We start from the raw sequence: 21251 nt of genomic DNA, 5'->3' as shown, positions 1-21251 counted from the left end.
ACCTAGGAGTGAAATTGCTGGGTTAACATAGTAACTCTATGTTTAACTTTTTGAGGAACTGCTAAACTGTTTTCCAAAGCCCCTGTACCATTTTACATCCCCACCTGCAGTGTATAACATTTGTTATTGTGTCCTTTTTTAATTATAGCCATCCCGGTGGGTATGAAGTGGTATCTCATTGTGGCTTTGATTTGCATTTCCCTAGTGACTAATGTTGTTGAACCTGTTTCATGTGCATGTTGGCCATTTGTGTATCTTCTTAGAGAAATATCTATTCAAATTTGTAGCCCAGTTTAAAATTGGATTACTTGAAGTGTAAGAGTTGTTAATATTTTTTAAACAGTTTATTCTTAATATTTACAGTTTCTGAGGGGGGGCACACTCCAACCTTATGTGGGTTTTGCTGAACATTATCAGATCATTGGGCAAAATAATAGTCTCTAGGCAATTAACATTGTTGTTTGTTTATTTTCACTTGCATTAGAGAGTAACTCAGACATCTCCTCTACAAGTACCTAACCTGTCTTGGATGCACCACCAGTCATACCTCATGCAGCCTTCAGTGAGTGTTCAGAAGTGGGCAAAAGCCAAAGAGGCAATTTGATGTAAAGAGAAACAGTGGGATTTGATGAAAGGAGATAAGGGTGTGAGTTCTGGCTCAGTCTCTTGTGTAACCCAGGTGTTTGACCTTAAACTCTGTGAGTTTGCTCTTCTTAGACAAGGATCCCTCCAGACCAATGGGCAGAGTGCCTCTTCCCGCTGCACAGCTGGGTCGTTGCTCAGCTGTCATTTCCCAGAATTTTTAAATGTCTGTCTTCAGTGGTTCTGGTAGCCATGAATCACCGCTTCAGGCAGCCTCACAGGATGCTGCCAACTAACCCTGTCCTTTGTTGCTGCTTCTAGGGTTCAGTTCTGACACCAGGAATGGATCATCCTATTTCTCTCCAGCCTGCCTCCATGATGGGACCTCTTACCCAGCAACTGGGCCACCTCTCGCTCAGCAGCACGGGCACAGTAAAGCAGGATACTTTTTTATTATAAACTCCTACCAAGCAAAGAATACCTGTGTAATACTCTTAGGTTTAAATACTCTTGAATAAGGATGGGAATCACTTCAGTGTCATCAAGGGCACACTCAGAAAAGGCGATAAACTAAAAAGATAATAATCCGTGAGCTAGGAATACAGCCATTCTGCTCTTTAGCTCATTCCTTTTAACTGATTCCTACTCATGCAACTAAATAAATGGTGTTTCTACCTGCATATTAGTTTATCTAGTTCATACACTTTCCTAGAAGTCTTTATCAAAGTAGTAACAGGAAGAATGGGTGAAGCTCATTAGTTTTCTTGTAGGTCGGATGCATTCTGATTTGTTCAGGAGGGCTTAAAGCAGAGAAGGCAGTGCGTTGAGAAAAAGCAGAAGACAGGAAAGAGGAGGAAAAGGTAGTCATGTACTTAGAAGCCTCTCTAAGCCAGTGTACTTTAGAGTCACCTGAAGTGCTTTTAAAAAGCACAATTACATTAGGACAATTAAATTAGAATCTCTGGGGACGGAACAATAGGCGCTCGTATTTTTTACAGCTCCCCAGGTGCTTTAAATGTAGCCAAGAATCACTGCTCTAAGCCTATTGATGTATCTCATTCCAGTATATGCCAACAGCTGCGGCTATGCAAGGAGCATACATCTCCCAGTACACCCCTGTGCCTTCTTCCAGTGTTTCAGTTGAGGTAAGAGTTTTATAATCTCTTTGGATTGAAGATTGGAAAATGAACAGAGGCAGATTTTCCCCTCATCAAAATCTTCCTCTCACAGTGATGCTGATTCTGTGTTCACAAATAGCTGGTAGGGATGTGAAGAATGTAGGAAGGACAGACTTAGTTTGTATCTTTGAATGAGGCCCTGCCTCTCATTTGGCAGACGGTAGTTAATCCCTGGATGCTGGCTTGCGTTGACTAGCGTGTCCTGGGAAGAGGATGGGTTGCTCTAAACGTTGGGGAAGTGATGCTCTGAGTGTGCGTGTGTTTGTGTGTGTGTGTGTGTGTGTGTGTGTGTGTGTGTGTGTGCACTCACACAGGTGTGTGGGAATGGGTTGGTTGGGGAGGACACACAGCTTAGCTAGGCTGCTTCAGTGGGAGGTGAGGAAATGATGCACAAGGTGACTCTCCTGCCTTGGCTGTGGTACAGGAGAGCGGCAGCCAGCAAAATCAAGTGACGGTGGATGCTCCCTCAGACCATGGGGTCTATTCTTTCCAGTTCAACAAGTAACAGTGGTAAGAATCACATACTGAGGGGCCGGGTGGGCTGAGCAGCCTGAAATCAGACTCTCATGTTTGTCATTCCCCCTCCCTACCCTCTCTGGCTTATGCCTCCTTTAGGATTTCCCTCCCCATCTTTGTTGAGTATAAATGAATTCTTGGAGATGCTGATGCTCCGGACTCCAGAGGGCTGACCAGGAATACAGCCGCTCTGGGGGCCCAACTGAGGACTAACACTTGGTCACCGGTTTTCACAGGCCTGGGCCTGGAAAAGGAAGTCTCTGCACTCCTGCCCTCCGCTCTTCCTCCACTCCTGGTGGAGCCTGGAGGAACTGTCACTTTTTGGGTGTGCTACAGTCGAGGAGACCAAAAAGACTTCTTTTATTTTGTGAAGAAAGTTTTATGTTTTGTTTTAAACTGCAGTATACTCTTTCCCTACCCCAAAGAGACACGGTGCCTGGAGCTTGTTCCCATCTTTATGAAAAACAGTTTTTGATGTGTTGGACTTACTTGGGAAGGCTTTTTTAACAAATTATTTTCTTAAAAGAAAAGAAAAAGGTGTGGTGCTAGAACACTGATGGAGTCCTACTGTGGGCCCTACTTACTGAGTTTAGTTATGGACCTTTTGGCGGGGGTGTAAGAAAATATGCAGACTTTTAAAGTTTTGTTTTGTAAAGCTCTTAGATCACACATCCCATCTCTTCTTCACATACATTTTATGCCTTCTTTCTCTCATCCAGAGTGTTCTTTTTCTCTTTTCCATACAGCAGAACCTGCCTACTTTGCCTCTTTACAGTTTTTAATTTTGTGAATTTCTTTTTTGAGTGAAATTTCATATGGAATTTTGGGGGGCTGGGCAAGGAACAAGGTAGAACACTAAGCAGGCAGTGAAGTGGCTTTTCCTCCCTCTACCCTGCCACATCCTAGGAGGAAAGACTAGACTTTGCCCTCCGGAAGCAGAGATGTGACCTAGGCTCACTAAGGTGACAATCCCACAGCCTTAGGAAGCCATCCTTGATCCAGATTTGGATGAAGACTAGGTTTTCCCTGGCGAGTTCCAGAGGAGTGGACCTACTGACTTCTGACTAACTCTTCTCACTGCCGAGGCCAACACCACACCCTCTGAGAAAATGTTTTCCCTTGCTACAGCTTTTCAGGAATACCTGCTTTTCTGCTTCCTAGAGGATCTTTTCTGCCCTGGGTCTCAGGGCCCCTGTCTTCCCTATCTCACATCATTGCTGTGCTCAGGGCCTTTGCATTTGTGACCTTGCTGAATCCATTTAGGTTCCTTCCCCACCACGGACAATCGGCTGCTTTACCTCTAGACCAGTGTTTCTCAAAGAGGTGGTTTAGTTGCCTAGAGGCCATTTGGCAATCTCTGGAGACATTTTTGGTTGTCCTGCCCGGGGGTGGGGCTGTGTGCTACTGGCAGCTAGTGGCTGGAGACCAGGGATTCTGCTAAACACCCTGCAGGGCACAGCAGAGCCCCAACTCCCCCAGCAGAGAATTGTCTGGCTGAAAATGTCAGTAGTACCAAGGTTAGGAAACCTTGATGTAGACAGTGTCATCCCTGTCTCCTGTACCAGAGGACTTGGCAAATTCCCATCCCCACCCTGGACACGCGGTGCCTTTTGACAGGCAGCTCGTTGAGAGGGAAAGAACTGAGGTTCTTGAATTTTCCCCAGGCTTTGAGCTTTGGCACATCTGTGTACAGCAAGAGCTGTCCTTGAAAGGCTCGTGCCATGTGCACACACACATTCAGAGGGATAGAGGTGGGGACTGTTCTGTGTGTGTGTGCTGTGAAGAGGCGAGAAAGGACAAAGCTCTTTGTAACTGTCCAGAGCAACCTGCCCTAGTGTGTTTGGGCCCCTTTTCCAGGGAAGCAGGACATCAAAATTAATCTTCCTGCTAGTGGAAGGACAGCAGGGAGCTGGGATAGAAAAGGGCCATAAACCCCATCTCACTATTTACAAGGTCAGGAGTCCTTCAAGAAAAGGCTATATATAATTTGCTCTTCAACTCCATCACCTTCTGCAAGACCTGACTATGCACACGGAGACAGATAGGAGGAAGCCTTTGTCCATCTTCTAGGAAATAAGATCCTGCACCTGTCTCTTCCCAGTCACTCCCTTCTGCACTGAAAGGAGAGTTCTGCTCCCCTTCACTTCAAGGTCAGGTGCCTTTCCACCAGACAATCAGACAGAAAGCCAAATTGATGGAGAATGGAGAAACAGGTGTTCAGCAGGCTGGCTGTAGGGAGAGGAAGGAGGTGCTACTGGGCGGGAAGAAGCTGTATTATCAGTTTTTGTACCTAGAGCTTGGGCCTAGCTTTCCCTCCCCTCCACCCATCCCGGAGTTGAGAGTCCTAATGCTCCCTACCCTTAGAGTGTCCTTTTGTACATCCTGGGGTTAAGGGAGTAGGGGTAGGGGACAATAGGTAGGATGTAAAGTATAAAGGATAAAATTGCCACTATTAATTTTCTCATGGGTACTTCCAACCTCAGGAAGGGTTTATCTAATGTAAAACAGCCCCAAACCCAGTAACTTTATAGAAGGTTTTGGCTGGGCAGGTATCTCTTGTTTCTGAGTCTCTACTCCTTAGTCAAGGAAAATACACCATATATTTCTTGTCAGTGGCCTTGAAGAAAAGGAGAAAAATCTAGAATCCTGTTCATTTAATTAATAGTAGTTTGGGGGAGCCTTGCTTTGCTAGGCTTAGTGAAATGAGGGCCTTTCATGTGTAGAAACTGTTGTTGATGTCACTGCTGCCCTCCTCTGCCTCCCAGAATTTCTGGTTCTGTCTACTTTCTCTGTATTTAAACGTTTAAATGGCTGTAATTTTGCTTTGTTTTGTTTTAAAATTCTGAAGTTACCTTTTGTGTGTTCTCATGTGAATCTGCTTAATGGATTTTATTAATGGGTGTTTCTGGTTTGGGCAGGTTTGGGCATGGGAAGTGACGGGAGAGCCTGAAGTTTTTTTTTGTTTGTTTTGTTTTTTTTTTTGCGGTGTGCGGGCCTCTCACTGTTGTGGCCTCTCCGGGTTGCGGAGCACAGGCTCCGGACGCGCAGGCTCAGCGGCCGTGGCTCACGGGCCCAGCCGCTCCGCGGCATTGTGGGATCTTCCCGGACCGGGGCACGAACCCGCGTCCTCTGCATCGGCAGGCGGACTCTCAATCACTGCGCCACCAGGGAAGCCCCTGAAGTTATTTTTGTAATGGTTAATGGCATCGTGGAATTTTGTTTGGGGCTTTTTGGGTTACACTCGTGATACTTTTTGCCTAATTGTTAGTTCATTTCTAACAGTTCATAATATGGGTGAGTAATTGGAAAAAGACAAGGAATGAGGGATACTTTTTCTCCCATGAAATAACCCCATTGGTGGCAGTGGTGGCAGAGGAATTGTAGGGGGAGCCTTCAAGCTCACAGCCTAGGGCTGGGCTCTTTAAACACTATGCTAGTGTTTTCTGAATCCTGCCTTCATGGAGCCAGGTCATAACTCTCTCTGTACTTCATATCTCACCCTCGCTCATTACAGATGCTCATAACATTCTTAAAATATTTTAGTACTTTGTATTTTTCTCTTTTCAGTCAAATAGAACATACTAGATCCCTTTCTCAGATGATACAATCCTTTACTAGCCTCAGAGCCTGCCCATCCCATCGCATGCCGGTGTTATTACTGCTCCTCTCGCTCTGAGATGATACTCAGCCCCGAGGCTGACTAGACTTTTTGGAGGAGGGTGTGTGGGTCGAGGTTAGGGAAGATGTGGGAATGACGATGGGGAGAGATGTTATTTTTAAAGTGTGTTTTTAACCAAAGGATTTGAAGAGTTGCCTAGACTAGGAAGCCTGGTGACTCTGAAGAGGTAATAAATAGCCCTTGTCAGTAATAGATGGGGTACGTAGTAGGGGGACATTACTTGCACTGAGTGTGAGGACTGTGCTGCTCTACTGACCATCCCTGGATTGGGCCACCTCAGCCCAGTTCCATTCTTCTTTCCTAACTTACTGATCAGTGAGCTCATTCAGCCCCTTGGTGCCTGCCTGCATTGCTTATTCCCTGCTGCTGCAGTGTCTACCGTTTGGGGACCTACATGTGGGCTGTTACTTTGCTCCACAAAGGTGAGGTGAGAGGCCTTGCTGGAATGGAATGTTGCAGGGATCCCCACAGAATCATCTTCTAGGGAAAAAAAAAAAAATCGTTGCTGTTCTCTTATGCACGTTCTCTTAGGGCAATAAACTGGGGTCAGTGATCAGATCTAAACTTGTCCTCAGCCTCTGCTAGACCAGCTTCAGAGAAGCGGGTGGGTATTATGAAAGCAAGCCGGTCTGTAAGGGCTAGGTCTTAAACCTTGTGCCTTGTCACACTGATCCTTCCTGATTCCCTCTCAAACCAACCACTCCATTTCTATGCTACCTGCATTTTAGGTCCTTCCAAGCATTAGCAGATCCCTCGTTTACTCAGCTTTTACTCCTTCCGTTCGTAGGAGGGTCTTCCTTCAACAGCTGAGATGGACCTGAGAGCTCTTACCACCCGTCTCGTCTTTGCTGAATTCTGCTGCACCTCCCTAGGGGTGGTCGCCACATGACTGTAGTAATGAGAAAGCTAGGTGCCCTCTCACCCCAGTTACCACTGCTCCTTCTCCCTCGCATGTCCATGTCTGTTTTGAATGAACCTTCATTCTCCAGGTGTATCCCAGAACTTTCTTGTCTTTGTTAAAGACCTACCTCACGGTTTCACAATTCAACACGGGCATAAGCACCTGGTTTACTTCTTTCCTTCCTTTACTCGGTCCCTCCCTTCATGAGGGTTAGGGAGATGGGGGCTACAAAGGGCTCATGATCAAATGCAAAATCTCTTTTGGTTCTGTTTCTGGAAGGTCTTCTTTGAGATTTTTACCTCATTTATCACCCTAGAATAGTGTGAACTCTTCAGTTAGGTCTTGCTGTGGTATGCCAGAGGGATAGGCTGAGTAACGACTGCTTAGAATATTAATTAATGCTTGGAAGCCACCCCCAGGAACACCAACATGGGAGCAGAGCTCAGAACTTGAGAGGATAAGAGTTTGCCAGTGGCTGCCGTTAGCTGAGAAGGTAAACATGCACCAAAGAGGGCATCTGGGATTTTTATGGGCTGAAAGCAGAGATGTTCCTTCACCTATTCTAGTTAGTTTAGAGGGTCACCAAAACAAAACTTCCAGCCTGGAGTGTGATAAGCTTTCCTAGCCTGAGTAAAGAAAAGTTCTCGCCCCATTACTGGTGTCCACATACCCCAACACACACATTTTTTTTTTGGGTGGCAAGTGCTCTCTAGCATGCACTTATCACCTTGGACAGGAAATAAGTTTAATTTATACTCAAAACACATTTTGTACATTTTTTCTTTATCCAGAGGTTTCCAGATTTATACTCTTGCCACGTCTGTGCCAATGCTATCCATTCTTCTTTTTCTGACTCTTGGTATTCACTTGTTCCTTCCCTACAATTGGGTAGAACTTTGTCTTATTTCAACTTTTGAAATAAAACACAAAAGGCTACCTCGTGGTGTCTTATCCATGATTGGAAGCTGGGAAGGTGGTGATGAGCACATATATTTGCTATAATGGGAACACAGGTGGCAGCTTAGGAAGCCAAGGCCATGTCTCACAAGGCAGGAACTAGGGACACTTGAATCCTTTGTTGTAGCACCTCAGCCAGGAGCACCTGTTCCACCCACATAAGCACAGATTCTGCCTTGGATGCCTCTTGCACAGGAAGGGCCAAGCTTGGAGGTTCAGAGATAAACCTTGAAGTTTAGGGGCATATTTCTCCCCGGCCTGTGGTCTCCTACATCATCAAACCAGTCATACTCACCCTAACACCCAGCCTTCACCTTTAGGCAAGTATGAAAACCTATGTTGAAGGAAGATAAATACAGACTCTTTTGAATCTCTATCAAATGTGGTTTTTATTCAACTGACAAGCACTTTTCTACAGCTGCACTTGTGGAACATCACATGGCAAAAACAGGAGTTTTTTTCTCTAGACTTTTTTTTTCCTTTTTTTACCTTATTAAAAATGAGATTGGTCCTAAAAATATAGAAAGAAATAAATTTAAATTCACAAAAAACTGTACATTATCAAAAAGTCACTAAAACACCACATTTGGTTATATAAAAAGTCAAGTCCCTTTTGTTGTAAAAGGAACATGGAAACTTGTTGGTGTTGATGGTGTGGTTTCTTCCTGTTACCAGACTGATAGGGGAGGGGAAACAAAAGGGGTAGGGGTGGGTTTTATTTACTTTTTTAACTTGCCTTCCCTATCAAATACTCCTCTTATTTGTCAAGAAGAGAAAATCCACCTAGCTCAAGGGGCAGTGAAGATGAGGAAAGAAAAGTGAGAAACGGCCCCCCTTTGGTCATGCCCTCCCCCCGCCCCCCATCAACCCTCACTTCAAATTGAGGCTAGGACTCCACCCCACCTTAAGAGTGCCTGGTCCCTAGGGAAAGAGATGGAGCTGGGAGAGGAACACAGAACAGGAACAATCAAGATTTCACTCCCCCGTCCACCTAACCTCCAACAGTAGAATTAATCTAGAACATTTTATATAGCAGGGTAAGACTGCCGTGGGGAAAAGAAGAGCCCCCAACTACAAGTTCCAAATGTCTGACTAACACAAAGTTTGTTACAGCGCAGTTATTTAGATAAAATATAAATATTTATGCATAATATAAAGTCAATTCAAATATTCTTCAATCCACCTCTTATTTAAAAGCAAAAAAAAAAAAAATCTCAAATAAAATTAAAAGTTCTGAGGTTTATCTGACAGAAAAGGCGACTTTAGAAATAGGCTATGGGGGAGAAGGGGCATAAAGGAATAAGAAAGGGGCTGCCCCGGGACCTGTACTGCCCCTTCACCCCCTTCAGTGGCTATTCAGTGCTGCCAAAAGCACAAGGAATGCTCCCCTCACCTGGCACCCCTCTCCCACCAATGGAACACTTCTTGGATGCCTCAGCTCTCTGCTTGGACCAGCCAGCAGCCACCTCCCCAGTGCAAGTACCCGTAATCTCTGATGGGAGGGGCTCTGCTGAGCAGGAAAGCAGGGGCCAGGGGCCCATGGCTACAGCTGGGAGTTAGCAGCTTTCCTCTCACAGGTTGGGGCTTAACTTGGGCACAGTCACATGTAGGGCAGTGGTGGACCCAGAACCTCTCCTCCCTACTCTCCTGTGTTCTGGGGTCTCTGCTACTGGGGAAGGGGTCCCAGGATATGAAGTAGATAAGGGAAGGAAAGCACTACTAAACCCACAGAAGCTCATGGGATTAGGAAGAGATCCAGTTCTACCCCTCTCCCTGCAAAAGCTTAAGACTCAGAGCTACTGAAAGGAGAGGGAGTTCCTGCTGAAAGATTGCACAGTTTGAAGAGGCTGGAACAGAAATGACTGGGAGAGAGGGGAGAGACACAGCCTTGTACCCAGAAAAACTGTTCCTGTGGTTTCCCAAAGACAAAGTGATGGTGTGAAACAATGGGAAAGGTGTTTCAATGGTTGGAAACAATGGAAAACAGATACTTGGGGGGAAAAACTGAATGGATGCCACCAAACAAAATAGGGGCACAATCACAGCATCCTCTCACTCACTCACTCTCTCACACACACACACCTCTCTCTCTCTCTCTCAGGCCAGTCGATTGCTACCTGGCCTCCATCTTGGGGGTGTGCCCAAACTCAGCAGTAGTAGTCCCTGAGGAGTTCCCAAGAAGGAGGTTTGGGTAAGAGGTGGGGAAGGAGGCTGGAAGGCCCAGGGTTCAGGATGCCTCCCTGCCCTCTCCCCAGTTTGCTAAGTTTCAGAAAAGGCTAGAAACTCAGCATTTGAGGAGTATCCAACATTACAGAGGGACTAGCTATTGGCAGGAAGATGAGGACAGAGAGAAAGACAGGGACCTCTGAACTTCTTTTTCCTTTGAAGGGAAAAAAGATTTGGGGGAAAAGGATGGAGGAACCCGTACACAACAGTTTTACATTACTGGATGAGAGAAAATCTGAAAAGGTGGCAGGGGGAGGGACTGAGAGAGAGAAAGTGAAAAGCGGGGGAGGGACTGAACATGGAAGCAGCATGTTCAGGGCCCGGTGTCCGGCTCGACACACTTGGGAGTTAAGTCCACTTTACTGGCCGTCACTGCGGGTCCACACACAGTACAGAGTGTTTCTTGGTTTCACACATTCACTAGAACTATTGCTATTGTTAAATAGCCCCAGAATGCTGGGGCATGTACAGGGAAGGTGAGAAAGCTGGGAGGAGGAAGTAGGGGCTTCTTTCATCCTCCTCCTCTTTTTTAATTAGGAAATAAAACAGAAAGGAAAAATTATTTTTTCTTTCTTTCTTTTTTTTTTTTTTTTTTTTTTTTTTTTTTGGCTTTCAGTCCAGAAGGACCTCATCTCTGCCCCTCTTATGTGAGGAACAAGAGGAGGAAAGGAAGAAAGGGGTGTAGGGATAAGAAGATGTAGGGCGCTGCCAAAGGTAGGGTCGAAAATCAGGGTTCTACCTCTGACTCGAGTCTGGACCCAGGGCAGCATCAGCAGGTGAGAATGGCAGGGTCTGTTTGTTTGGAGGGCAGGGAGCAATGCCACAAGGTGACTCCCCACCTCCCTTGCCTCACAGATTGGCCTGTTTTCCCTGATAAAATTCCTCCCAGCGGCTCTCGAAGAAGCGACGCATGATGTGCCCAGCCTTGCCCACTTCAGAGTCATCCTCATTGAATGTCTGGCAGTTGTCAAAGACCAGAAGTGCATCAGCTGCAAACTCCTCTGAGCTGGTGTACCTGGGCAGGGGTGGAGACAGACCTGTGAGCTGGGTACAAGTTACGGCAGTAACAGGAGAGCCAGGACAGTTACTGATGTCTACTTACCCTCCCCGGAGCAGCCGCTCCCGCATGGTGGAAAAATCCATAGGGTTTTTGATGATGCGCCGGTACCCACTCACCAATCGTGGGTTCACAGGCTCCAGGAAAGGCCAGGCTGCATCATGGGACTCCATCTCCATCAAGATAATCCTATTACGAAAGACAGTGATGACTGCACTCTCAGGAAGCAAACACACTGGCCCTTCCCAGCCCTTTACTCCGGCAAAGGTAGAGCCAGTGGTCCCCAGAATTCACTCAACTCACTCGCAAAAAGTGAGATCACTGTGGTGGTTCCGCATGGAGAGCCGCCGCCGCTTTGAGGGGGACTGTCCTCCTTCTGAGCACCGAGGCACTGCCGGGCTTTCTCGGCCCCTCGACAGCAGCCGGCGCCGGCAGCTGTCACCTTCTGGGAAGTTCAGCACAAAACTACTTTTCCGCTTCTGGCCTCGTTTTGGGAAACCTGGCCTCTGAGTCAATTCTCCCTCTACCTGCTGAAGATAAGAAAAAGGTAAAATCAGCAACAGCTGGAGACATACTCCGCTTGCCCTTCACTTTATTACAATCCCTACTTGTCTAAGTGTGACTGAGGCTTACAAAATACTTTCATGCATAAGCCAGCATGTGAATTTATTAACATAACCCAATAAGGTAGGTGAAAGGGAAAGTATAATCATTCCCATTTTATAAGGAAAGTAAAAGCAAGTAAGGTTATAGATTTTAAATGACTTGTCCAAAGAAGGATCAGAACTCAGGTCTTCTAGCACTTAAGTCTGGAGCCCTTTCCCAGGAGAGACTGAGGCATGGTAAGAATGATACTTGTAGGCCTGGTGGTAAATGGGATGAGAAAGAAAATCTCTGACTTTTGCTTGGGAGTGGAATGAGAGGGAGCAGAAGACTTACCTGGGCCAAACAGACAGCGCAGAACCAGTCTCCTTCTGGGACAGCCTCCATCTTGGGCCGAAGGCAGTAAATATGGCAGCCACGGTCACACCCGTCACAAAGTAGAAGAAACTCATCGTTGTCACCCTTCCGGCAGACTAGACAGGTCTGGACCAAGGTTGTGAGGAGGCAGGGTGAGCCCTCAAGCCTCTGCCTGCCACTGACCCCACCCACGCCAGCTGGCCATCTTGTCAGCCCCCACAGGCTCTCCAGGCCTCTTACCACTTTGTTGACAGACTTCTCCCAGGCAATGGACCTCTCCAGCTGGCCCAGGCACAAGCAGACCTGGGCCGCGCTCCAGCACCGCTCTAGCGTTTGGCGCCAGGCTCGAATGCGAGGGGTGATCTCATATGATCTGGTGGGACAAAGTGGTGATTTGGGGATGAGGAGCAGGATCCATTACGTTTATTCCTTCTCCCCAAGACCAAGAAGGGGGAGCCACTCACATCTCTGTAGTGGTACACTGTGGGGCACTACTGGGCGTGCTGAGCAGGGCCTTCTCCAGCACAACCTCATGAGCTGGCCATAGGGGCTCCCGCAGGTACCGCCGCTCCACATTCTGCTCCAGGGCAGCGAGTCGCATCACTGCCAGGTCCAGGGGGTTGGTAGTTTTACGCTGGGGTGCCAGTCCTTCCTTGCCTCGACCCCGCCAGGTGATATCCTCCTGGGAGTCAGGTAGATGCTCACAGTAGGCCAAGTCTTCACGAGTAGAGTCTGGGCTGGGACGTGTCCAGCCCTGCAGGTGGGAGAGAGGAATAAAACTCATTATAAAGAAAGCACATTAAGCATAGAAAAAGATGTGACCCATTTAGGTCATGGGAGGTCACTTGTGAAGTGGGAACCCCAAGTTTTCCCTAACAGGGTACAGGAGATTAACACCTTCTCGTCAACAACCCCCTACCCAGTGCCAGCCCAAGTGTACCCGAATCTGCAGATCGGACAGGATAACCCGCTGTTCCAGCTCCTCTACCCACTGAAGCACAGCCAAGTCTGTCTCATACGTCTTCTCTTTGGGGGACCAGCTCATGATCCCTTCTTGAAAGGCAAGGAGCTGACTAGACTCAAAGATGGGGTCTGAGAAGACAGAAGGCAGAGGGAAAAGCCCATCAGGCTATTTCATTGTCCACAGCAGCAGCTCAACGTTTACCTGGGCTCTGCAGCTCAGGCTGGTTACGCATCTACCTTACCAGTTGAGGGCCGTAGGCAGACTTCTTGTAAGAAGTCCCTGTGCTTGTTTAGGTGTTTGTGAAGTGCCTTCTCTCGGATGCCTCGGGGGTGCAGGGCCTTGAGCATGGCATCCAATGTCTCAGGATCTCGGATCCACCACCAGCCCGAGCACATCTCTGTGAAGACGGTTTATGTGTGTGGGGTGGGGAGTGGGAACCAGCTATGAATCACATGGTCCACATCTGATGCCACTCCTACCTATATCTCACCCCATTCCACCCCAAAGTCACTCACCAGGGGGGACGGGCTGGGCTGTCAGCTGGGTTAGGTAACGCTGCTCCATCTGTTTGAAGAACTTACTGGGAGGTCTCCCTCTCCGTTTTGGCTGTCCCATCCCTGTGGGGCTCTGTGGTGTTTCTCTAGGGTCTCCTGCTCGCCTTTTAGGAGCCACGCCCAGCAAGGGGGTGGAAGAGAGCTGCACTGGAGAGTAGGGGTTGGCAGCACTGGGTCTATTCACCTGTGAATGATGAAACATAAGGTGATGAGGGTGTTTTCATGTTGACAGGACCCCAATGGCCCCATCCCTTCCCCCCAACTTCAGCAACAGCCCACAGCCAGGCAACAGAGCCTGTGGCAAGATGAACATAAGTGCATACCACTAATTCTGGCTACTTACTGGCTTGGAGGAGGCAGATAGCTGAGGGGAAGCAGTGGGCTGGTCCTCAGAAACTGCAGGGGGTGGTGTAGGGGCAGCACTGCAGGGCACCTGGGCTGAGAAGTTAAACCAGGGAGCTTGAGAATCGGGGCTGGCTTCTGTCTCGTCAGGTTCTGGCTCCTCCGGGGGCCGTGATGGCACTGGGTCCAGTTTTCCGGGGCTGCTATCAGGTGTAAGGACTGAGCTACTGAGCAGGGAGCCATGGCTCTGAGTCTGGCTCAGCCAAGACAGGAAGGCTGACTGGCTGAGGTCGTGCTGGCTCTGACCCAGAGACAAAGGGGAGCCCTCTGGCTCTAGGAACCCATTATGGGAGTGAGGATGGGACTGAAGCTGGGGCTGGGGCTGGGCATGAGCCTGAAGCTGAGGATGAGGCTGAGTCTCGGGCTGAAGCTGGACCTGCAGCTGTTCTGAACCTTGACTGTTGACAGGAGATTTCAAGTGCCTAGGTTGCACAGACCCAGGCTTAGTTTTCCGAGGTCGGCCTCGGGCCCGGGCAGGAGAACTGGCAGCGGTGCTGGAGCCAGCTAACTCCCTCTTCAGAGAGAAGGAGGCTGGGCTGGGTGTTGAATGGGTTGCCACTTTTAAGGAGTCAGTTTCCTGCTTTATCACATCCTCAGGAACTGTAAAGAAAAGTGAAGAGCATAACACATACACAGATATAAGGGGAAAGAAAGAGGGTGTACAAACACAGGACATATACTTTCTTTTTCTCTTGGACTTCATACCCCCCTTTTGGAGACTGCACTGGGAAAAGCTTATATGCCAATGAGCACAGTATCTGGAAAAGAAACACTATGCTCCCAAGTAATCATCATCAGCATAATCATAAGCTAACATTTATTGAGAAGCAGCTATAAGTTAAGCATTATTCTAAGAGCATTAACTCATTTTAATCCTCTCAATAGCCCTATGACGTATACATTCTATTATTAACTCCATTTTACAAATGAAAAAACTGAAGCATACAGCTGGTAAATGGCAGAGCAGGTAGGTAGGCAATCCTACTCCAGAGCCTGTGCTCTTAACCACACTGTGCTATACTGCTTCTCATACAATGAAAGAAGCCCAAGACAACTAGGTAGAGGAAAAGGCATCGTTTAACTTTTGTTAGACAGGACTCAATTCAGGGTCCTACGACACACCTACCTAAGCTCCCCTCTGTTCCTTCCACAAAGATACCAGTCAAATAGGGCAACACCCAGTAGTTGCGTCTGTAGCGGTCCTGACCCAAGGAGACTGCCCGAAGCATCTGGGATGAGTGAAGCAGCTTTTTGCGAAAGAAGAGCTGACGCTGGGTAGGCAGTGGAAAAGGAAGATGAATGAAAAACACACTTCCAGGGTGACAGTGGTGACTTCGTCCAGTATATGGGAGAAGGGCAATGGCTCTCAGCTTCCCTATAAAATTGATACCATCTGGGCCCAACTCATAAGGTAATCAATTCTCACCCAGCCCCTATCTCCAGCTCCTGGGAGGTTAGAAGCACAATACCTTGCTGAGTTTTTCTATCTGGCGCTCTAGCTCTGGGATGCTAGATGCTATGACATCAATCTGGAGAAGACACAAGTGGACACCAAGAGAAAGGGAATCATCAGATTCAAGAAAAAGAAATAATCTGTTTTCCAACTCCCACTTTCCTTGGTCTGGGATAGTACCTCTCCATCTCTTCGACCCCTACGGCCATGGACGGCAGCTGTAGTCTCCTCCTCCTCCTCCTCTTCCATGCCACTGGTCTCCTCCATGATCCGAGAACTGCGCCTCCGCCCCAGGCCTTCCTCCGGCCCCTGCAGCTCTACCTCAGGTCGCCCAGTTCGCTTGGCCAAAGCAGTTTTCAATCTTGACGTAGACAGGTTAAGGGAAACCGTGGTGAGGAACATGATACCACCACAAAAGGAACACCGTGAATCTAAGCAATCCCAGGCCCTGGGGTAAGGTCCCAACCCCAGGGGAGGGGCTAAGGACACTGAGTTCCAAGCAAAAGTCCCGGCTATGCTTCACTCTTTCCCGCTTCTCTCCTCTGTCCTGTCCCTACCTCCGGAGCCGGCCTTCAACAATCCACTTGTTTTTCCTGTAGCTGGACATACTCTCCAGAGTCTTGTCAATCTCACTGCAGGGGAACAGGGAATGGGATTTTGAGGGAGAAGTGGCAGCATATACACAAAAGAAGGGAGGCTCAAGGGTAAAGGGAGTTTCATCCTAGAGCCTAGATTGGATGAATGGCAGAGGAAGGCTTGGATTCTCCCAGGGAAGAAAATGAGATTCAGTCCTAAGTCACACCAGCATGTCCAGAGCATGGCAGTGGACACACATCACCAAGGATTTCTAAATGGCTAACCCCCTCCCCCATCCCATTCTGACCAAGGCACAGGATAACCATCCCCACCCCTGCCCCTCACTTGATGATGAGGGTGGAGCCATTGAGCTCATGCACAAGGAAGGCCAGGACAGCAGCCTTCTGCTGGGGCGGCTGGGCTTGAAAAGGCTGGGTGCGCAGGCTGTCGCAGAGGGCTGGCTCCACTCCATACGCCATGAGGAAGCAGCGCAGGATCTCAGACACATTGTCTCTTGTTAGTGGGATCTCGGACACCTTCTCGCCCAAGATCTTTAAAGACTGTTTGGAGGAGAGCATGATAGGAGTTAAGAGAGAAAGAGGAACAACTCAAGTTGGGTGAATCTGGAGCAGGAAAATACAATAGAACTACGGGGTTAAGATAGGAAAAGAAGAAAAGAATGAAAGTTGATAGGACAGATGAGAGAAGGAAAAGGACAGGTGCAAAAGAAAAGGAGTAAATTAAAGGAAAATGAACAAAGTAAGCAGAGGGAGGTCAGAAAGAAAAAGAAATAGAAGAGAAAAAAATATATGGAAAACAGAAACAGGAAGAAACTACAGATCTTCCTCCACTTGTCCCTGGAGAGAATGATGAGAGTCAGGACCTAAAACCTTAAAGCAGTGAGTAGAAGTAACCTAGGAGAAGACGCAATAAATTACCAGAAGGGCTAGCATGTAGTATATAGATCTTCCTCAACTTATGATGAGGTCATGTCCCAATAAACCTATCATAAATTGAAAATATTGTAAGTTAAAAATGCATTTAATACACCTAATCTACAGAACATGATAGCTTAGCCAACCCTACCTTAAACATGCTCAGAACAGTTAAATTAGCCTAGAGTTGGGCAAAATCATCTAACACAAAGCCATTTTATAATAAAATGTTGACTATCTCGTGTAATCTACTGAATACTGTACTGAGAGTGAGAAACAGAATGGCTGCATGGGTACAAAATGGTTGTAAGTGTATCAGTGAACACATGGCTGACTGGGAGGTGTGCCTTGCTGCCGCTGCCCAGCATCATGAGAGAGTATCGTACTGTGTTTCTCCAGCCCAGGAAAAGATCAAAATCAAAATGTGAAGTAGTTTCCACTGAATGTGTATCACTTTTGAACCACTGTAAAGTCGAAAAATCGTAAGTCAAACCACTGTAAATTGGGGACCATTTGTATATCTCCCTTCACTTGTCCTGATCACTTTGGGCAGGGGCTTTCGTGTGTTTAACTCAAAGAGAAAGCAAAACTGAGAAAAGCATGGATCCCAGGCCCTCTGAACCCGCTCAGGAAAGGACCTCACCTGACAGTAGGAAGGCAAGCCAGGATCATAGAGCGCAGCTTTCAGGAGCCGCACCAGCAGATCTTGCACCTCGCCCAAGCTGTCGCCTTGACACAGGAGTCCCTCCTGCAGGACCCCCAGGCTAGGTACATCTTTGGCAGGGTCAAAGCCCAGCACCTTGCCGAAGCTGTGCAGGAACTCCACAATGGTCAAGCAGTCTGAGAAGGCCCCACTAGGCAGGATCAGACCAGGGATGCGTGAGAAGTTGGGCAGGGGCTGTAGAGATAAAAGGAGGTAGGGTGTTCTGTCAAACATATAGGAAGGCAACAGTCTGGATATCTATGAGGCTCTTCCTTTCACAGAAGTGTCTTCACGGATGGCCCCTCCAGGACCTGTTACTCTCCCCTCACTACCTGGTGGTCAGTCAGACACATGTCCTCTGTAGGCTTCTTCATCTCCTCCAAGATCATCTGCTGCCTCTGCCGCTCCTCCAAGCGCCTCTGTGTGGCCAGCGCTTTATCTGCTTTACAGGCTGGCTTGGCTTTGGCCACCTCCTCCTTTTCCTTCATTTTTACCTTCTCCTTCTTCTCCCTCTTGACTTTTTCCTTCAGTTTTTCCTGCTTTGTTTTTACTTTCTCCTTCTCAGCCTAGCCACCCAAGGGAGAAAGGAATCAAGAGTGCCATAAAGATTCAAGTCACCACCCTTTCCAGGTCCTCGTCCTCCCCACCTTACACCCAGAAACATGACTATAAAACGAGACTAACTCACACGTCTTGCAAAATCAGTTTGGTGACTTCAAAGTTATGCTTGTGGGTACATGCACCTACCTTCGATTTCTTCTTGGCCTCCTTCTGCTTTAAGCTCTTGGTCTCTTGTTTCCTCTTGTTCTTGGCCTGTAAACCATAAGGGAAGTCATTTCTCCTCAAACTCTGAAAGCATCACTGCTTTGACTAGCATTCAAAAACAGACAAGGGTACTAGGGAGGAGAGGTGAGACATGGGATGAAAGGTTGGCAATGGATCAATTCTCTCACCCTGGAGATGCTCACATTATTCCTGAATAAGCCCAATTCTCTAAATGGCGAGTGGCAGACGTGGGAGAAGGAAGAGAAGACAGAGCAGCTGTAGGAAAAGTTAACCTACTGTGTAATCTCTCTGATGTCCCTCACCTGCCCTTGGTTAGTAGTCTGACACTCTCCCCGTTGTACCTTCTGCTTCATCTTCTTCTTGATTTTACTCATCTTCGCTTTATCTTCCTCATTCAGTGTTTCTGTGAGGGCAGAAAGAAAAATGAAGAGTGAGGCAGGCAGGCCAATCTCCAGCATCCAGGGCAGCACATGCCTGTCACAAAGCTGGCCTCCGAAGCAGCTCCCTGAAGAATCCAAAAGTTTGTTTTTTTTTGTTTTTGTTTTTTTTAAGTATACATAAAATGTTGGAGAAAAAATGTAGGAGAGGCACCTGCTATAGAGGTAGCACAAAGAACTCAAATGGTATCTCCTGCCCAGAAGCACCAGGCCCTGGAACACTAGACTGCTTTAGAAGGGGTCCTAGAGGCCAAAACAGCAAAGTAGCCTTATAGCCTGTCTCTCCCCCAGGCTATCTGACAGATTGATTTTAGAACAAAGAAAGGCAACAGAAAAACTGCCAGGGAAAGCCAGGTGGTCTTGAGTGGGAAGCACCAATTAAGCAAGAATGTGCCAGAAAGAAAGGGCCCAGATAATGGACAATTTCGCAGAATCACATCAAACTGACATAGCTATTGCTTATGCTCAGCTCCTATGTCTTGCTCTACTAAAAGGTCTGAATTTTTTCCCTTTTGGAAGACAATATTGAAGTGTGATTCTGCAAACAATAGTGTTTCAGAATTGGTGTTTTTGATATGACAGTACCTGTCCTATTCTGGCATAGAAACACTACCACCACATCTGTACAGCAACCTCTAAGTTAGACAGGTATTACCTGCAGATGAACCACTACAGGCTTTTATTAAAATATAAGTGACTTGCTCCAGGTCATACAGTCAGAATCTGGCAGAGCTGTAACTCTGAATAGGAGACTGATGACTCCAAATTTTTTCAAATTTATACTATATCAGGGCAAGTGCAATATTTATTGAAAAATTAGACATTTCTGATCTGTCCATCCCACTAAAACAGTGCCAATTATCTTTTGGATTCAGATGTGAATTCTGAACCTCCATGATGGTGGCAATGTGTAAGGTAAGAGTATATGTACGAGACAGACAAAACCAGTAAGATAAGTAAGAAGCTGAAAGATGGAAAGAAAGGACATGAAAGCCCTCTCCTCTCATAACTATTTTTGGGGACCACCCAGGCTCCACTAGTAAGAGAGTAACTCAGGAAAGAAACTGGTTGTAAAAGAAGTACCACAAAAGTGCTGGGACCCTGATGCTGCTTTCCAGAGAGGTGAAGGTGATTCATTCATTTCCTCCAGATGTCAGTCACTCCCCTGGGAAACCCAGGCATTAGCAATTCATCAACATTTCAGATACCTCAGAGAGTGAGCAGAATCCCCAGTCGTACCTTGGGCCTCCAATTTCTTTAGGAGGCGGTTGTCTGTCTTATTCAACAGCTCAGTGATTTTGACCTTGGGTGGCCGACCTCGGCCCCGTTTCACCTTGGGGACGTCCTTGGTCTTGGCCTTCTCAGTGTTTCGAGGTCGGCCCCGTTTCCCAGTAATTGCCTGAATCCTGGATGGGATCTCCTCTGCTGAGAGCTGTACCCACTGCAAGCCCTGAGGTAATAAAGAAGACTCTGTTACAATGGGAGGGAGTCTGTGCAAGCCACCAGGCCCTCTGAACCATTCAATGCCCAAGAATCTCCAAACCCCATGAGAGGAAGCTGCAGCTTGTCCATCAACCCTTTCTCAGACACAAAAGCATATTTAACCCTTGGGTGTGCACCTCTGGTGTGTCTCTCTCTTCAAAGAAATCACCAACAGGCATACGGGGACTGAAGCTGAAGTGCTCACGGCGGACGTTGTGTACCACATTGCGGCTCAGGTACTATGAGGAGGAGGTAGAGTGGCATCAGTGAAGTTACAGCCCTACCACACCTTTGGCCAGCAACAGCACAAGCAGAACAAGCCCCAGAGCAGACAACGCCAGCCTGTTGCCACTGGGCCCAAAAAAAGGAGTCTGTGCTTTCCTAAAAAAGTCCACGAAAGCTACATTACCTTGATCACTTCCGGGAACTGTTTCATCCTCTTCCCACAGGGGCCGTAATACCAGGTCTCCCCCTGCCATCGGTGGCTGCCCTTCTTGATGCGCACCTCTCTCCGCCACCTGCCAGAGAAGCACACGGGCCCTGCCGCCAGGTCACACCCCTACCCACTCTCAAGCCACCCAGAAGCCAAGCCCACTGAGCAGATGGCCCGCCCCGCACCTGTCTCACTAGAACTGCATGTAGATGCTGAGGATCCTGAGATACAAGCTTGGCCAGAAGGCAGGCCTGGGCCACAAGTCCCTCAGCACCACAGGGGAAAGCAACACACCAAACTGCACAAGCCCAGAAAGACCTCCACCCCTCCCTTCACAAAGTCAGTGAGATGAGCAGCCAGAAACCTCCTCCCTAATGCCATTCAGGGCAAATTACTGGGTTTCCACTAAAGAGGATAAAAGACCTAAGAGAATAAAGGCAGAAGAGACAGAGGGTGGGGAGGCAAGCAGA

At 47.7% G+C, this 21251-nt stretch overlaps 2 protein-coding genes across 11 annotated transcripts in view; one reads left to right on the top strand and one right to left on the bottom strand.

Annotated features, from left to right (window-relative positions):
* The window catches only part of RBMS2 (RNA binding motif single stranded interacting protein 2), a 93643-nt gene extending 83045 nt beyond the window's left edge, over positions 1–10598 (top strand). For 4 of the 5 annotated variants that reach the window (XM_007129383.4, XM_007129382.4, XM_028491264.2 and 1 more), the window contains 5 exons: positions 485–562; positions 904–1014; positions 1647–1727; positions 2185–2270; positions 2376–2700. In XM_007129383.4, coding sequence (XP_007129445.1) covers positions 485–562; positions 904–1014; positions 1647–1727; positions 2185–2265 — 351 coding nt within the window. In that variant the 3' untranslated portion in view covers positions 2266–2270; positions 2376–2700. Of the gene's footprint in view, positions 1–484; positions 563–903; positions 1015–1646; positions 1728–2184; positions 2271–2375; positions 2701–6742 lie in introns of those variants that run through there. The other variant, XM_007129384.4, reaches the window with a different exon arrangement.
* BAZ2A (bromodomain adjacent to zinc finger domain 2A) overlaps positions 8366–21251 on the bottom strand; it is a 34512-nt gene continuing 21626 nt past the window's right edge. For 5 of the 6 annotated variants that reach the window (XM_007129387.4, XM_055085589.1, XM_055085586.1 and 2 more), the window contains 22 exons: positions 20758–20866; positions 20486–20587; positions 20106–20316; positions 18732–18832; positions 18391–18456; positions 17976–18209; positions 17584–17838; positions 16351–16565; positions 15987–16061; positions 15610–15790; positions 15446–15505; positions 15103–15247; positions 13918–14576; positions 13536–13758; positions 13262–13417; positions 12997–13148; positions 12521–12810; positions 12297–12429; positions 12036–12182; positions 11400–11626; positions 11142–11285; positions 8366–11054 (listed from right to left, as the gene is read on the bottom strand). In XM_007129387.4, the coding sequence (XP_007129449.1) occupies positions 10889–11054; positions 11142–11285; positions 11400–11626; positions 12036–12182; positions 12297–12429; positions 12521–12810; positions 12997–13148; positions 13262–13417; positions 13536–13758; positions 13918–14576; positions 15103–15247; positions 15446–15505; positions 15610–15790; positions 15987–16061; positions 16351–16565; positions 17584–17838; positions 17976–18209; positions 18391–18456; positions 18732–18832; positions 20106–20316; positions 20486–20587; positions 20758–20866 (4051 nt within the window). In that variant the 3' untranslated portion in view covers positions 8366–10888. The remainder of the gene's footprint in view (positions 11055–11141; positions 11286–11399; positions 11627–12035; positions 12183–12296; positions 12430–12520; positions 12811–12996; positions 13149–13261; positions 13418–13535; positions 13759–13917; positions 14577–15102; positions 15248–15445; positions 15506–15609; positions 15791–15986; positions 16062–16350; positions 16566–17583; positions 17839–17975; positions 18210–18390; positions 18457–18731; positions 18833–20105; positions 20317–20485; positions 20588–20757; positions 20867–21251) is intronic. The other variant, XM_055085588.1, reaches the window with a different exon arrangement.

Source organism: Physeter macrocephalus, chromosome 6 (genome assembly GCF_002837175.3).
Source record: "Physeter macrocephalus isolate SW-GA chromosome 6, ASM283717v5, whole genome shotgun sequence".
Lineage (NCBI taxonomy): Eukaryota > Metazoa > Chordata > Mammalia > Artiodactyla > Physeteridae > Physeter > Physeter macrocephalus.
The sequence above is the reverse complement of the archived record's forward strand: the minus strand, read 5'-3'. Positions and strand labels throughout refer to the sequence as shown.